This window comes from Rhopalosiphum padi, chromosome 2, assembly GCF_020882245.1.
Source record: "Rhopalosiphum padi isolate XX-2018 chromosome 2, ASM2088224v1, whole genome shotgun sequence".
NCBI classification, from domain to species: Eukaryota; Metazoa; Arthropoda; class Insecta; order Hemiptera; family Aphididae; genus Rhopalosiphum; species Rhopalosiphum padi.
Genome location: NC_083598.1, coordinates 62,786,804 through 62,805,089, shown reverse-complemented (window position 1 = coordinate 62,805,089; position 18,286 = coordinate 62,786,804). Strand labels below are relative to the sequence as shown.

Sequence of the window (18,286 nt, the reverse complement as noted above, 5' to 3'; positions counted from 1 at the left end):
TATCAAATGACAAATAACAATTAACATTTTATTTTTTTTATTCCTCTGAACGTCTAAAGGTATATAGTACCTATAACTGTATAGAGTATAGACGTCTATTCAGTATCCAGTATCCATAGCCCATAAGTACTACAGAGTACAGATATGGTACCTAATGAGGATATATTATTTTATTTTCAATTCTGAACGACAATCATCAACTTTTTAAAAACTTTAAGCTACGACCAAATATGTTTTTTGTACAGTAATGGAAAACTGATCTACGTCACACCCCACCTATACATTTTTGTTTGTGTAAACTGTAAACTTTAGAAACTAATTAGTTATAAATTATGATGCTTTATATTCATATATATCATTAAATAATAATTTAAAAATTCAAATTCAATGTGCAAATTAAAAAACCACCATTGTCCAATGACTAAAGTGTGTATTCATTGAGTAATAATAGAAAATTAAAAAGTGTAAAAAACAGTTAAATATATGGTATGGGGGGAGGGGGAATAATGTCTCTTATTTAAAATAAAAGTTTAGAATCATAAAAAGTATTATAGATACATAAAGGACAAGGTACTTATAGTAAAACTCTAGTTTTATCTTGACCTTTACTCAGGTAATATTAAAATAGAAGTATATTTAATTATAATAAATCAATAAAAACCAAAAAAATTAATTATTAAATTACCTGATAATATCCACATGCTGAAATTACTAATTTTACTTATTATGTAATATGTATATAATAATTTTGACAATTGTGAATATTTATTTTAGATTCTAATTTGATGATGTGATTTTTTCTGTTACTATCACCACCTTTTCTTTTAATTTGTTGAGCAAAAAAATAATATGTAGATTGAAGATTTACAATTACAATATTTTTTCTGGAATTACATTTTGTTTGTATTTAAGGGGTCAAAGGTAAATAATACCCAATTTCTTTTCCTGATAATTTGGAAAAACAGGAAATTTTATGCAAAATCAGTTTGATAAATTTTTGTTGTAAAATTCAAAACAAATAACACTATATAGTATATAGATACTTAAAAATCTAACTGAAGATTTATCAGAAATTGTTATAATTAAATTTATAAAGAAGTTGAGCTTAAATGCTTTAAATCGATAATAAACATTAATCTTAATACTTACACTAGGCTAGATTAATTATTTTACCTAACAATATTATTTAATATGATGAATATCAAAACAAATTTTGTAAACAGTGATACTAAAATAATACCTTAATGCATTGATTTTGATTTTATTTACCCCATTGCATCAGCAGACATAGTTTAGTAAATCCTATTAATGAAGTTTCTAAATTTGTTCAAGATAATAAAAAATTGTTAACAAATTTCTTATGATTCATTAACATAACACAGATTTTGAAAAAAAAACAATATGAACATGAATAGTATTACATTTAGATATGCCCTCTATTGAAGCTAAGAAATATACTCAGTGGACAATAGTTTGACTCTGGCAACAACAATCCTTCCACCAAACTGAGTTTATATTTTATGAGTATGTTTCTTAACTTGAATATATTATAATGCGACTGAGTTAAGTTGAAAATTAGTGTATTACACCAAACTGGCCATCATCTTATCTTAGCTGTATTATAGATACTTATAAACTTTTTATTTTGAACAAATAGCAATAGAAGACAATTAATTTAAACAAAAAGTATTTAATTTTATTTATAATGTATGCTATGCTAATGGCAGTTTATACAAAATAAATATTTTTATTTTAAAATATATATAAACTGTAAAGTAAAGTAAAGTAAAATTAAATTTATTTTGTTAATTTGGTTGTGTTTTTATTAATTCATTCTTTCATCTCTGCATCCGGTTCTTCATTTTCATCATCAACTGATCTGATGTAAAGAACGTTATTACACCTAGAATTAAAACCATTTATTTATTTGTAGCTCATAAAATATACTGAAGTACATTATGAATACTTATACATTTAATATATTATATTATTTATATTATAAGTGCAAGGTAGAACAATTAATATTGTAATTGGGTTGAAAAATATATTTTAAGGTAGACTTACCTAATCATGATTTCTCCCAATAGGGCTGGTTCACTACCTTCCACAAATTCTGTAGCACTAGCTAATTGTATGTTCATATAATTATCAGTGGACACCAAAAATCCTTTATATTCATGACCCCATTTAAGTTTAACGATTATGGTTTTACCCATAAGACCGTTAAGGTATGGTTTTGGATTTACTGGCATAGTAGCCATGATGATGTATGTAATTTTATGATAGTTCTGTAAAAATGATGTATGGTTAAATTATTGAAATTATAATACAGTAAAAAATTATAAATAATCTCATAAAAGTATGTGGTTTCCAAACATTAACATAATATAGATATTAATAAATAAATATTATGTCTATGTTTTCAAAGAACCTAAGACAATGACTATTATTAAGAAAATTATTATTTTTTACAATTTAGAATAATTAATTACAACATACCTATAAAAAATACAAAATCAGCTCTTGTCTCGCACTTTCGTACTTGTTTCAAATAATAAATACTAAATAGTAAAATACTGGATGTTTGATGTAAGTTTATTGAAAAACCATAAGCGTAAAAGTAAACAAAATTCATGCATTAGCCAATTGAATAGCCGCTAAATAGTTGATATCACTATCAAATATCAAGTTCTTTAAAGACTAACCTTAACCATGGTTATAGTATAATACAGAGTGAATCACTAAACACGCACAGCTCACCGCCATTTTTTTATTTAATAATGAATTTATTCAGATTTTGATTTTTTCTACTACATAACAACATGTCATGATGTCATGTGGGCATGTGGCGATACAAATTTATTTTTCAAATGAGAACCATTTTGTAAAATATTTTACCAATAATTTTTTTGAACATTTTAATATATCAACGTAATTCAAAATTCAAACGAGTCATTTTTCAAAAATATAAAATAGTCATAATATTAGATATTATAGCATTTATTGTAGTTGGACCATTTCTACATTTTATAAATGTTAGATTAATAATGTTAATTCTTATTTTATCGATTAATATTAATTGTGTAATAACATTTTCGAATCACCTTTGGCCAGGTGCAATCCGGGCGTCTGGTGAGTGAACGGTCACATAGATCCCTCGAAAGCTAGATCCCTGGTGACTAACTGACGCGAGATTAAAATGACGCACGAGGATCTAATTTTTAATTGATGGGGGATTAAAATAATCATAAGGATTTTACAAATTAATTAATTTTGTAATAGTATTATTAATTTTTAATTATCAATGTATTTAAATGCTTTTACGTTATTATATCGTAGTAACACTAGTATAACAGTTGTTATCTATAGCATAATCCATATAATTTTTGTTTAATAGACAATTAAAAAATATTTTCTATTATAACCTAATGTTTTAATAATACACGCATAAATTATTTCATAAATAAAGCTTTCATAATGTTAGGTTTCGTTTATACATCTAATAAAAAATTAAAATGTAGTAACTGAAGTTACTGAACATTTCACTTCTCAGTTAAAATAGCCATAACTCATGTCTGGTCACCATCTTATGTTTTTTTTATATTAATCAGAATAGTATACCTATATAACTTAGTACAACTATATAACTATAGCTACTCTAACCTATATTATTATTATTGCTTAAAAGTTTTAACTTAATTCATATTCTCACTCCCAGTCTCAGAGGTTAGTCGTAAGTCCAGTGGCGCCGATCTATATTTCATGTTATGGGAAAAAAATGCTGGTGTTAGACCCACCTACTAAAAAAATGTTTAGTTAGTTACGTTCGAATGGTACTATATTTATTTCTAACTATATACATACAAGATACTGCATAACAAACTATTTTTGATTATCACCCAACCACTCGTAAATATTTCTGGGAAATTTTCCCCAGTTCATACCCGTGTTCGGCGCTACTCTTAGTACATATACCAAATTTGAATATTGACAAAACTGTATATTTTAACGAAAAATAACGATTATATAGGTATAATTATCTATTTTGTTTTAAGTTATTACAAAAATATTATTTAAAGACACCAATTCGTGTATTATTATTTAACACTAACAGTGAAGTATTCAAAATATTATGTAGATTAGTTATAAGCTGTTTATACCATAAACTTATTAACATCTGCAGTGGCGGCTCGTCAGGGGTCTTTGAGACGGCGGACTCACCATAAAAAAAGTAGTAAAGCAATAAAAAAGTTTGAAGAAAATTGTAGTACCTATAATTTAATATTTTTGTCTATTTGGAAAATAATTATGATGGTTTTCGATATTAATATTGATTATTGATAATATTATAATATTTTTACATTAATAATGAGAAGACGGGTGTCATTCAATAATAATACGGGCGAAAAATATCGATAACAACAACTAATTACTAATTTATGCGATGCCAATGGCAGAAACTTTGAATGAGTCTAGTCTCAATGTCCTGAACAACATCTATACAATCTACCCCGCCCTCCGCCTTGTCGTGCATATAAAATTTGTATAAGTACACAATTGAGTCTCTCGAACGGCAGACTCCCGAATAAATTTAAATGTCTGGCTAATAATAATATTACAACATAATAATACTTTATATAATCTATGGATATGGATCTATCATATTAATCTATCATCTATGGTAATCATCAATCTTCGCTATTCGTCGGAGACGATTGACGGTTGTAATAATTTTAACGGAGAAAAAAGTAGACGTACAAATCGTTAAACCGTACTTTAATATAAATAATATTTTACACGCATATGCCGTTCTGTTCAGCTTATTTTAATGAAATATGTCAATACCTTCAATTCGAAACGTGGTGAAGACGGACGAGGAAAGGTGTTCCTGCAGGGTCGGCGATGTGGTTACTGAACGTATGGACATTAAAGATGACACAACTAAGTTTCAAAAAAAAAATCGATATTTACGTGAGTTTGATTTTCTATAATTTTGGAGCTTTAATTTACTTTTTTAGACATAAAAAAAATACTTATTGCACTGGACAATCTACTACACGCCGGGTGACGTATACGTATGCATATTTTATTCCCGAACGCGCGATGCATAAAATATGTGAAACCAAAAATACATAATCGTCATATTAGTATATTACCAGAGTACCAGACCCATTTTATATAATAATTTATATTTATATTAATTGTATAAATAGCATTTTTCATTTTTAACTGGCCGAGTACTTGACTAATATGAGTTTTTTTTATCCCTAACAAAAATAAAAAGTTTTCTGAAAAGACGCATTAATATTTTTTTATAATTGTCTGAATTTTGAATTTTTATAACATTATTAGATATTCATTTCATATTTCTGTGAAAACTATTTCTGCTCAATCGATTTTTATTTTTTTTTGTAGTAATTTAAAAACGAATAACTGTAGTTATTTGAAAATTTCAACAAATGTTAATGTTTGCATTTCTTATACATATTATAATTTTCAAAATATTTTGACTATACACTTATAGGATAAAATAGCAATAGCATAATACCATAAATAGATGCATTTATTATATATATATATATATATATATTAATATCGCAAATTATCTGAACATATTAACATTAGAACCTATATAAATAGTATGAGTAGGTATGTATTATTCCTAAATAGGACGGTACCGAAACGGGAATGATATAGTCACTTGTGTATATAACGAGTCGAATGTGAATAACTGCTTGTATTTAGAAATGAATTTTGTTGATTTTGTAAGTCCTTCTTTATTATACGTAGATTATAATCTATTAACTATTTAGTATGTAATATTAATTGAATGATTAAACTTTTAAACATTTTTATAATTATTAATCATTTAGTTCAGCCAAACCGTAAACAGCTGTATAGCTACTATAGTAGGTGACTACAATACTACATGTAGACTAGGTTAAGTATGTCACTATAACGAATTTGTACAATTTTCAATGTATAATGCATTAATACATTGGTGTACAATGTAAAATTATGCTGGTTGAAGATGGTCTTATTTGTTGGTGAGAAATTTTACCAAACAACTATTGAAATAATAAAATTATAATTTAAAAAAAAATTCAGGATATATAATTATTATGGTTTTACGTATGAAATTAATTAAATACCAAAAGTTTTGTATGCAAGACAGCTGAAGTATAAAAATAAATCCTATAATATCACAAAGAGTTCTATAAAAAAAAACATATGTTCTATCATATTATTATAATATTTATCATCCATGGCAAACATCAATCGTCGTCATTTGTAGGAGACGATTAACCATTCTAATATTTTATTGAACAGTCGTAAAACAACAGCCTTCAGTACATGACAAGTGCTCTCATTTTCATAAAAAATTTCAATAATTTCATTCTGAAGCGCAAAGAAGACGAATGAAGAAATAAGAGCTAAAGAAATAATAGCTGTTTCTTCGGTGGCTGTGCACGTTTGAACTTTAATATGGCACAACTTGATTTCGCCGAAAAGCGTCGAAGGATACTTACGTAGGTTAATATTCCTTTAATTTTAGGGTAGTAATAAATTTAGTTTTTATACTTTAAATAAATATTTATTGACTTGTACAAGCTGCCACCCCGATTACTTAGACCTATATTTTATTTCCAATAGCCGGCGACCGGCGGTTTATTGTATACGACCCGTTTTAAATTCTTAAACGATGAAATCTTTTTTTTAATATTTTATTATTTTAAAGTTCTAGGTAATATTTTTTTTCATAGTAAATAATTTAAGAATATAAAATTTTTATTTTTGTCTGATCCGCAAACTGTTTTTAATTTGTAAATATGGCATGAGAGTTTAAAAGGTTAAAGTTAAAAACTAGCCAAGAATAAAATAAATTCGTCAATTATTATACCTTGGATCCTGGACGTAGCAATGAATGTATATTGATTTTAGAATTTTCTATCTGTTATGAATTCTTGTAGCAAATATGATATATTTAGTGCTTTGGGTGGTTAATAGTAAAATAAAATAAAAAATTTCAGATCTTGTCATAATATCGGAAAAACTGGAATCATTACGCTATAATATACTTGTAAAATTTCGACAAAGTTAATTAATTTACTAAGTTTTAATTCAAAAATGCTAATCATAGAATGTTGAAAATTTTACCAACTGTCTACATTATGATTTCCTAAACATTGTATAATTATAAAAACATTTTAATAATTTTAAATAATTAAATTTTGTTTTTTTCAAGCCGATAAAAATTATTGATAGTAAATATGATTTAAAATTTAATACAGTGTTCCTCATCAGTCACTAAATAACTGCAATAAAAAATGTATAGTCACGATATTATATTTTTATAAACGTTTAAAATCAGAATTTTGACAAATTTTGTCTAAATCTATACAATTTTCAAATTATTTTTTCGTCAGATATTTATAAATATAATATTGTCTTTTTATATACAAATTTAATATAGTAATTCTCATTAGTTTTTTTTAAATATAACAAATATAAAAGGTTTACTGGAAAGTCACATTATTTTTACGACTGACGTTCAATATTTTATGACTTATTGAGTATTAATTTTTCATCCCCAATAAAAACTATTTCTTGTAAAACCATTTTTATATTATGTCATAGACTATAATACTATACATAGTTTAAAAACAAATAATCTTATACACCGATAACTTAAAGTCTTAACTAATTTTTTATGAGAGTATTTCTTATTTATGTTATTATTTTAAAAATATTTTCAAACTATATATATATAAACAATGTTCTTTATTTTTTTATTATTACAAATTATTTTTTTCATTAGTATTCATATAAATATTTTCTTTTTATATCTACAATTTTAAAATGTTTTATAGGAATTCTCATTAGTTTTTTTAATGTAAAAACAAAAATAAAATGCTCACTGGAAACTTATATTATGACTGTTTGAAGTTCAATATTATATAATTTATATATAAATTAATAAAATATGCGTCTACATCGATTACATCATCCGGGTAGCGGATTTTTCATAAAAATGAATATATTTTATTTTAAGTTTAAAAAGTAAATTGATTAACTAAAGCATTAACTAGTGACTAGGTACTATTTGTTACAAGAAACCACAATAAACGAAATGTATGAATTTTTTCTATTATGATAGGTGTCTTCAGACACAATATCTACAGACAGAGGTAATTGCATCTAATGTAATAGATAATGTAAGATTAAGTTAAGACACTGCGCGTGATTAAAATCAAAATAATGCAGAAATAATAGCTTAGAAACATAACGATATTGATCATAATTCTTTTTTTTAAATACTTAAAAATATAATTATTTTTATTTAGTTCACTATTTTCATAGATTAAATTAAATAATTTGTTATCATCTTCATTAGAATAAAATATTAATACTTTGCACTATCTATAAAGATTTGGTCTAGTTTATATGTTTCAATTTTACGTATGTCAAAAGTCAAAGAGCTAAAATATAATAATAAATAATCCTATAAAATCACAAAGAGTTCTATAAAAAAAAAAAAATTATAATATTTATCATCCGACATCCATGGCAAACGACAATCGTTGTCATTTGTAGGAGACGATTAACAATTCTAATAATTTTATTGAACAGTCGTCAAACAACAGCCTTCAGTACATGACAAGTACTCTCATTTTCATGAAATATTTCAATAATTCCATTTCGAAGCGTAAAGAAGACGAATGAAGAAATAAACTATAGCTGTTTTTTCGGTGACGGTGCACGTTTGAACTTTGATATGGCACAGCTTGATTTCGCCGTAAAGCGTCGAAGGATACTTACGTAGGTTAATTGTGATATAATTTTGGGGTAGTAATAAATTTACTATTTATACATAACATAAATGTTTATTGACTTCTACAAGCTGTTACCCCGATGACAAATCTATATTTTATTTTCGATCGTCCAGTCCAATGAAGTGGTCAGCAACCGGCGGGTTATTGTATATACGACCCGTTTTAAATTCTAAAACATTAAAATTTTTTTTTATTTATATTTTATTATTTTAAAGTTCTAGACAATATTTTTTTCCGTAGTAAATAATTTAAGAATATAAAATTTTTATAATTTTTAAATTTTTATCTGGTCTGCAAACTGTTTTTAATTTGTGAATGTGGCCTGAGAGTTCAAAAAGGTTACCAATCATGTATTTATGATGAAATTGCCAAGAATAAAATAAAGTCGTTATAAGTACACCTTATTAGAATTTAGATCCTGGATATGTAGCGAAAAGTGTATAATGATTTTACAATTATGTAGTTTATTTTCTGTCTGCCATGAATTCTTGTAGCAAATAATATGATCTATTTGGTACTTTGGTTGGTAAATACTAAATAGTAAAATTAAATTAAAAAAATTCAGATCTCGCCATAATATCGGAAAAACAAAAAAGCTGGAAATATTACCATATTTATATGGTTTTATTTTTTGGTGAAAAATTTTACCAAAAAACTATTGAAATAATAAAATTATAATTAAAAAAAAAATTCAGGATATACAATTATTATGGTTTTACGTATGAAATTAATTAAATACCAAAAGTTTCGTACGCTAGACAGCTGAGATATAAAAATAAACCCTATAATATCACAGAGTTCTATAAAAAAAAAACTTATGATCTATCACATTATTACAATTTACAATATTTATCATCCGTGGCAATCGACAATCGTCGTCATTTGTAGAAGACTGTTAATAATTCTAATAGTTTTATTGAACAGTCTTTAAACAACAGCCTTTAGTATATTACAAGTGCTCTCATTTTTATAGAGTATTTTAATAATTTCATTCTGAAGCGCAAAGAAGACGAATGAAGAAATAAGAGCTAGCTGTTTCTTTGGCGGTGATGGTGCACGTTTAAATGTGGTACAGCTCGATTTCGCCGAACAGCGTCGAAGAATACTTACGTAAGTTAATTTTCCCATAATTATGGAATATTAAATTTATCTTTTATACTTAAAATAAATATTTATTGGCGTGTACAAGCTGCTATACTTGGATGACAGACTTATATTTTATTTCCAATCGTCCAATGCAATGGCCGGAAACCAGTGAGCTATTGTCTACGGCCCGCTTTAAATTCTAAAACGAGGAATTTTTTTTTTTTAATTTAAAGTTCTAAACAATATTTTTTTGCATAGTAAATAATTTAAGTATATTAATTTTTTATTCTTTTCTTGCCCACAAACAGTTTTTAGTTTGTGAATGTGGCCCGAGAGTCCAAAAAGGTTGACCACTGATCCAATGTATAAAATAGCCAAGAATAAAATTAAATCGTCAAGTATACCTTGGATATGATCTATTTAGTACTTTGGGTGGTTAATAGTAAAATAAAATAAAAAATTTCGAATCTTGTCATAATATCGAAAACACAAAAAAACAAATGTATTATTATACGCTATATACTTGTAAATATCGACAAAATTAATTTATTAATTTAATTTTTATTAAAAAATGCTAATTATAGAATTTTGAAAAATTTACCAATTATCTACATTATGATTTCTCTATAGGTAAATTGTATAATTTTAAAAGCATTTTCATTATTTAAAATAATTATATATAATATTAAGCCGAAAAAAATTACAGATATGCAATTATGATTTAAAATTTAATACAGGCTTCTTCATCAATCGTTTACTAATTTACTGTAATAAAAAATGTATAGTCACGGTATATTTTATAAACGTTTAAAATTAAAATTTTGATTGTATTCGGCTAAATCTATATAAAATGTTCAAATTAATTTTTTCGTTAGATATTCATATAAATATTTTCTTTTTATATCTACAATTTAAAAATATTCTATTGGAATTCTCATTAGTTTTTTTTTAACCTAAAACAAAAATAATATGTTTACTGGAAAGTCACATTATTTTTTATGACTATTTGAAGTTCAGTATTATACCTATTACTTATTAAATGTTTATTATACACCCACCCTAAAAATAAATATTTTTTCTCAAATAGTTTTTATATTTTGTTATAGTTCAAAAATGAATAATCTTAGATACTTAAAACTTTAATTAAATTCTTATGAGAGTGTATTTCTTACAAATAGTATTTTTTCAAAATATTTTGAAATTATGTATATTTACGATATTTTGTTATTATTTAAAACATTATTTGTAGGGACATAAAAGTTTTTTGTACATTTTATACTATACGTACCCAATGACATTTTTGACATACGTAGATTAATCTTAAGATATTATTTATTCAAATTATTTTACGAAAGGGTTGTACCTATTAACTCAAAAGTATATAACAAGAATATAATACGGTATAAATTATATTTATTATTTATACAATATTATAATAATAATTATGATAAATGCAATGTTTTCGGAAAAAATGTAGCTTGTCAAACTTTACACAAAAAAAAAAATAAAATACTTAGCAATATCAATCAACATATAATATTATAAGTCATAAATCATAATACATCAAAATTATACTTATTAATGAAGGTTGACTGACTGTCTCTTTCAAATTCAAATTTCACACACTAATTACAGTAATAAACTTAATCACTAATGTATAAAGCAACACTGTAATAATTACTTCTTTATTTTTAATTTAATGTAATTTTTGATTATTTTGTAAAATGGTACTGAAAATTAAATTCCTCAAAGCATTGACTAGGTACTATTTGACATTTGTTACATGAAATCATAATAAAGGAAATGTATGAATTTGTTTCTATTATGATAGGTGTCTTCAGTATATATATGTAAGTTTACATGTAAGAATATGTAAGATTAAATTAAAGCACTGCGTGACTAAAACCAAAAGAATACAGAAATAATAACTCAGAAACATAACGATGTTAATCATAAATCATAATTCTTATTTTTTAAATATGTATAATAATATAATTATTTTTGTTTAGTTCACTATTTTTATAGATTAAATTAAATAATTTGTAATCATTTTCATTAGAATAAAATATTAATACTTTGCAATATCTATAAAGATTTGGTCTATAGTTTAAATGTTTCAATTTTACGTTCTTATGTCAAACAGCTAAAATAGAAAAATAGATCGTATAATATCACAAAGAGTTCTATAAAAAAAAACCATAGATTTATCATATTGTAATATTCGTCATCTGTGGCATACGACAATCGACAACATTCGTCGAAGACGATTAACAATTCTATAATAGTCTTAATGAACAGTACTTCAGTACATGACAAGTACTCTCATTTTCATTTCGTGCTGTTTATTTTCATAAAATATCTTTATATTCCCATTTAGAATCATGATGAAGATCGTATGAAGAAAATTTGGAGTTTCTTCGGCGGTGGTGCACCACTCCAGAGGACGATTGGCAATATCATTAAGAAGCTCATCTGAATAACAAAAATAAATGTCGCAAGGCTGTGTTTGTTTAATACTATAATTTTTTGAACAGTAGTACAGTATATTATGAATATTTACTTAAATTATATTTAATTTTTATGGTTTATTTTCAGATAATATACTGTACTACGGTTTTAGGTGTTCTTTTTATTTTAATAATACGTTGATGAATTACCAATTTTTTCAATTTTTTTTCTTATCACAAAGCTAGTTTGTCTTTGTGTATGTTTAAATTTATATTTTTTATAGTTATTGTGCTGTTTAACTTTCTTATAAAAGAGAGTGAGGAATTAAAAAGGTGGCCACCGAACAGAAAGTTAAACTGCAATATACTATAATCTTTTTAGTTCTTGTTTACATTTTTAACTAATAAATTATGAATATAAAATTTCAAATTAATTTAAATTCAAAAATAAAAGAACACCAACATAGATTTCTTAAACATTAAAATTTTACTATAAATTTAAATTACATTTAATTAGCACTTTGTTGAAGTTTTATAGGAACCGAAAATTTGGCTGGATCATGGACTACCCACCGACGGAGAATTTGTCATTGAGCTGATGGGAAATGTGTCGGCACTCGGCTTCGTTTCAACCTGGAGGAAGATTGGCAGCAGCAAAAAGAAATTCAACTGATAATCAACTGTCCAAAGTATTTGTTTGTATTATATTATAACTTTTAGAATCGTAGTAGGTACAGACGGTACAGTATACTATATATAATTATTTAATATTTATTAGTGAAGAAGAATTTGTCACAAAGCTGATGGGAAATGTGTCGGCACTCGGCTTCGTTTCAACCCGGAGGAAGATTGGCAGCATCAATAAGAAGCTCATCTTAATTTAGTTGTCCCCCCTTTACGCATTAGCGCTCATCTCTCATCCACTCATCCAACACATTCACTATCGCCGGCCGGCAACACATATATTATACACATTACCCGTTTTATATTATATAGTATTATTAATATCCACATAATTTAAGTTATTGTATATTTTTTTTTTATTATTTGAATGCATTCATATGATCAGTGGCGTATTTAGGAATTTTAGGATAAGGGCAACACATATTTTGCCGCCTCCCCCACCATTAAAAAAAAATTAAAAAACTTTTACGCCGCGCAATGGTCAAACTGTTAATACCATAGAATACCATGTTATATAAATACTATAGTATTTTATACCTCTATGGCACACATTTGTTGTGAAAAATATTAATGATTGACGTCACTGCGCCAGTACTCATAAAGTACGAAATAAAAATTTGCCATTCTGTACAACTGGACCCAAAGCCCCTACCTAAATACTCCCCTGCATATGATTCGTTCTCGCTTACGATGTGGATTAGGCCTACTGGGGACACCACAATAAAAAAAACGCGCCTCGTGTAATACCTCATAAAGTTATTAAACAATACGGACAATGTTATTGTACGACGTTTAATAATAAAGGTGGTGTGGAAAATTACCTAACACTGTTATTCTTATCTTATAGTTACCTTGCATATATTTTTTTTTTTATTAAATACCAATTAAATAATTATTTATATCAAGAAACGAGAAATATTAACGTTTTATAAAGTATTTGAATAAAATAATATTTAATATTTAAAAAATATTCTTTGACTTGTTATAAAAAGATGCCAGATGGCAAGTATAGTTATTATATTAGTTCTTATTTTACAAATACACTAACAAAAGCGGGTCAAGTTTAATATTGCCAGAAATATTGTGTGTTACTATTTTATAGTAATATATTACTTTACTTAAAACATTGAATTTACACATATTTTTATTTACTTATTATTGTAATTATTAGGTTAATGGTTAGGTTTTAATGTACTTACCTATTATAATAAATAGGTATTTGAGAAAGTTCTTTTAAAAATTATATATAAGTTCTACATTAACATAATCGATAATTCATATATCGTGTATATTAGAATATAATGAAACGTTACTACTTATTTAAAACATCGAATCTAATATCATAATTAATGGAATTAGAGATTTTACTAACGCCATGTAACTTACTTATATTTCATACTATTTCATAATATTTTTAAAATTTAAATTGTTATTTAAGTATTTTTTTTAGACAAGTTTTTTAAATTACCGCCGATTTCTGGGTACCTAAATGACGTGGGAGATTATAGTAAATATGGAATCTAAATTGTCATTGAGGTTCTAAATGTTGACGTACGTGGATCTACTTGTCGTGGGATCTAGATGATACGTAACCCACCCGATGCTCTAGACACAGCGATAAATATATATATATTAGTCCACGCTTCAATGTAATTAAAACTTAAAAGTATTTATGTTAAAGAATAATTAATATTTATGTACTATAATCTATATTTGGATCAGAATATCTGATATCTGAATATCTCTATCAAACTCCGCCGATCAGTGATCAGGTCATTCCATACTAATCATACTAATATGCTATAGAGTTTTAACCATTTTAAGATGAAATGAGTTATCAAATGTAATTATAAAAATCGTGATTTGTAAAACTACAATTATATATTATACTTATTTTCTCCACAATTAATTTAATGAATGACTTCTCCAAAATCATTATGTAGGCATATATAGCTACTTAATGACTATTAGATTTAAACACCAAATATTTTATATTTTGTTGTAATAAAATTATTTGTTTACATATTTTTAAATAATAATATTAATTATTGTTTTTTTTTTTTTATATATTTATAAACATGCAATAATTTCGTTATGTGATAATGAACTTATGAAGTCGATATTTTTTTACAGTACAGAATTCAATGATTTGTAAATTATAATTTATAGGAACTTTTTTATTCCAAACTAATCTTTATTACTTAGATACGTTCATAAAAAAAATTATTGTTCAAATTAAAATTTAATATGTGGGTGTCTACTAAAAAAACTTTTAATAATACTCTGATGCTATTTCAATTCTGTCGAAAAAGTGATTTTTGTATTTTTAGTTTTACCAACATGAAACAATTATACTCTAAAGAAATACATGAATCTTTATTTGCTTCAATATATTCAGTGAGTAACTATGATTATTAAATAATTATTTTCATATATTTTGATCATACTTACATTGACTTATCATTAAAAAGAACTACAGCTTAAGTCTTAACTAAACATTCAAAATGAGTATTTTAAATTATTTCCAATAATTAAAATATTATATAAAAACCATTTTAATAAGTTTTATAGTGATTTATTTTTGTTTTATTTACATAGTCAACCAATAAAATTGAAGTTGATGTTAAAAACGTTATTGAATTTTTGGAAAATATCAGAGAGATGAATAATATAAATTATAATTTTTATCAAGACAAATTGAATACTAAAGCAGATTTAATAATAACTCTATCTGAAGGATATCCTCCATTTAAATTGGAATTGGAATTGGAGTTAAAAGATGAAAATATTGTAAGTATCGATTGTACGTCCTATATCGGTTATATAATTTCAGTTCATGTTAATTGTTAGGATCTCGATTTAAGATATCTTTAATCGTGATTAGGACTATTTTTCTATTCTGAATAATTGATATGATATAATCCTATAAATCATAATATGTACTACTTATAAATTCTATTCTTAAATATTAGTTATTCTGTTGTATGAGTAGTTTACTAGTTTTATCAGTAATATACTTTGAAAGTATGAAACTAAAATACCATGCTTATAAGTATTTAGCAGAAAAATATATAACAAGCAGGTTATTCACTTTACACACTTCATTTAATCTCTACCAAGTCTAAAGAACTATTTTACTCATGTATTTTATTAAATTTTGTATATAAATCTGAGTATGTAAAACATAAAATATATACCGTGTGCCCGCACAACCCCTCAATTCTGTTTGCGGGACATTAAACTAAACTAATGGACCATCAATTCCTATGACTTACAATTTTTTTAACTCATGTATTTTGCGCATGTGCCACAATTAATTTTTTTTAAATAGCAACCCCTATTTTGAATATTATTTTTGAATTAATTAATATTTTTCAAGTAATTTTGATCTATCAGCATGTATTCTAAAGCCAAAATTGGTAAAATTAGAGCTAGGTATAACTAAAAAAAATGTGTACACATTATGAAATTACAAAAATTATAAACCAATGTTCATTATAATTTTCTTAATAATAATTTTAATGTAACAAAAAATACTCGCTATTGTAAATAAAATAAATGTTCAAATGTTTATGAATATTACTTAGATTTGAGGCATGTTCTACTTAATTAAAAAATGATATTCAAAATATGGGTTGCAATGTAAAAAAAATGAAATTGGGTTGCGCATGCTCGAAATGCATGAGTTAAAAAAATTGTAAGTCATAGGAATTGATGATCCATTGTTTAGTTTAATGTCTGCAAACAAAATTGATAAATTTTTATAGGGTAAAGAACTAAAGACTAATGAGTGATACCCTAAAAAGTATACCTTATTTTCAGAGACACACAATATATATATATATATCTAACGCGCTATTATATGTTCCAGTACAAAAATTGAAAAGTATATTTTTTCAATTTAACCATTTCTATTTTTTTTCCATTCCATCACAATATTAATTTTATAAAAGAAATTTACATTATGTTTAGTGTATGGGTATATTGTGAAAAAAAAAATTACTCATCATTAATTTCTGAAAACTGCTGATGTCCATATTTTACTATTAATTTTAAAATTTATGTTTTAGTATTTTTAGATTAAAAACAAAATATTAAATACATTATGAGTACTAATGTAATTTTTTTGTACATAGTTTTATTCCAAATTGACTTGCCCATTAATTAAAATAATAAAACAATTAAAACAAAACCAAGAAGATTTATTTGATATCATAAAAAAAAAGGATTTGGAAATTTCAGAATACAAATTAATAGGAGGCAATATAGCACATGGTCTGTATATTTTATAATTGAAAAAGTTATTGTATTAAATTGTTTATATTATTCTTTTGTCTGTGAATAGAAAATATTAAGACAGATATTTTTGAGAAAGATAATTTTTTTATGAATTCACTGCAGAATCATAAAGATTTATGTAATGACAATCCATATTTGTATGAAATATATTCATCTCTAATTGAACAGTATGATATAAAGTAAAAATAAACTTTTTTTTTTTATATAAATAAGACCAATAACATCATATTATTTTAAAGACATCCTGACATATATGAAAAATCAAATATCATACCAACTAAGGAGGAAAATCAAGAAATTCAAACAAATACTAATACTATAACAAATAATAGTATAGACCATAAGGCTACAAAAAGTTCAACTACAATGGAAATTACTCATACATCAATTAATGTTAAAAAGCGGAAAAAATCTTCATTGTTAAAAAGTCTTTGAAATTATTATTATTATTATTAAGTAATAATACACACAATATTATATTTTTTTATTTAAATCATTTATTGGCAACAAAATAGAATATTTAATAATTGGTTTGTTCAACCATTATTACATATTTTATAAATTTTATTACATGTACAAAATGCATATTATCTAAAAAATATATTTCTTTTAAGAACCAGTCTCAATGTACTTAATATTCTGTAGTATCAAATGATTAATAATTTATTTACAATTTAACTTATATTATTTTTAAACTTTTACTGTGATTAATACCAATATATTGTATTAATGGTAAAACATTTATAAATCGTTGATTATTTCTGAAAATATAAAGTCAAGTATAGATTTTAATTTTAAGATTACTATTTATAGTTGACTAAAATGTCTTAATATTATATTAAGTATAAGAAAATGGTAACTAGTTTTTGGTTTCGCTCAATAATTATATTTTATTAATTAGAAACAAATAATAATTGTATATACAAGAGAAATAGT

General features: G+C 24.9%; 2 protein-coding genes across 3 annotated transcripts; one reads left to right on the top strand and one right to left on the bottom strand.

Moving 5' to 3' along the window:
- Positions 1 to 1,670: 1,670 nt before the first annotated feature.
- Positions 1,671 to 2,659, bottom strand: LOC132922801 (small nuclear ribonucleoprotein F). Its single transcript, XM_060986511.1, has 3 exons — positions 2,500 to 2,659; positions 2,065 to 2,288; positions 1,671 to 1,903 (listed from the first exon to the last, which is right to left on the bottom strand). The coding sequence occupies exons 2-3, from the start codon at positions 2,259 to 2,261 to the stop codon at positions 1,831 to 1,833; spliced, it is 270 nt and encodes an 89-aa protein (XP_060842494.1). The 5' UTR covers positions 2,262 to 2,288; positions 2,500 to 2,659; the 3' UTR covers positions 1,671 to 1,830.
- A 12,448-nt stretch (positions 2,660 to 15,107) lies between these two features.
- Positions 15,108 to 17,971, top strand: LOC132920126 (uncharacterized). 2 transcript variants are annotated; one of them, XM_060982231.1, is made up of 5 exons: positions 15,108 to 15,448; positions 15,650 to 15,841; positions 17,188 to 17,326; positions 17,397 to 17,517; positions 17,590 to 17,971. In XM_060982231.1, the coding sequence occupies exons 1-5, from the start codon at positions 15,299 to 15,301 to the stop codon at positions 17,783 to 17,785; spliced, it is 798 nt and encodes a 265-aa protein (XP_060838214.1). In that variant the 5' UTR covers positions 15,108 to 15,298; the 3' UTR covers positions 17,786 to 17,971. The 2 variants fall into 2 exon arrangements, with proteins under 2 accessions (XP_060838214.1, XP_060838212.1); XM_060982229.1 differs by having other exon boundaries at positions 15,113 to 15,448; positions 17,397 to 17,529.
- Positions 17,972 to 18,286: the final 315 nt, after the last annotated feature.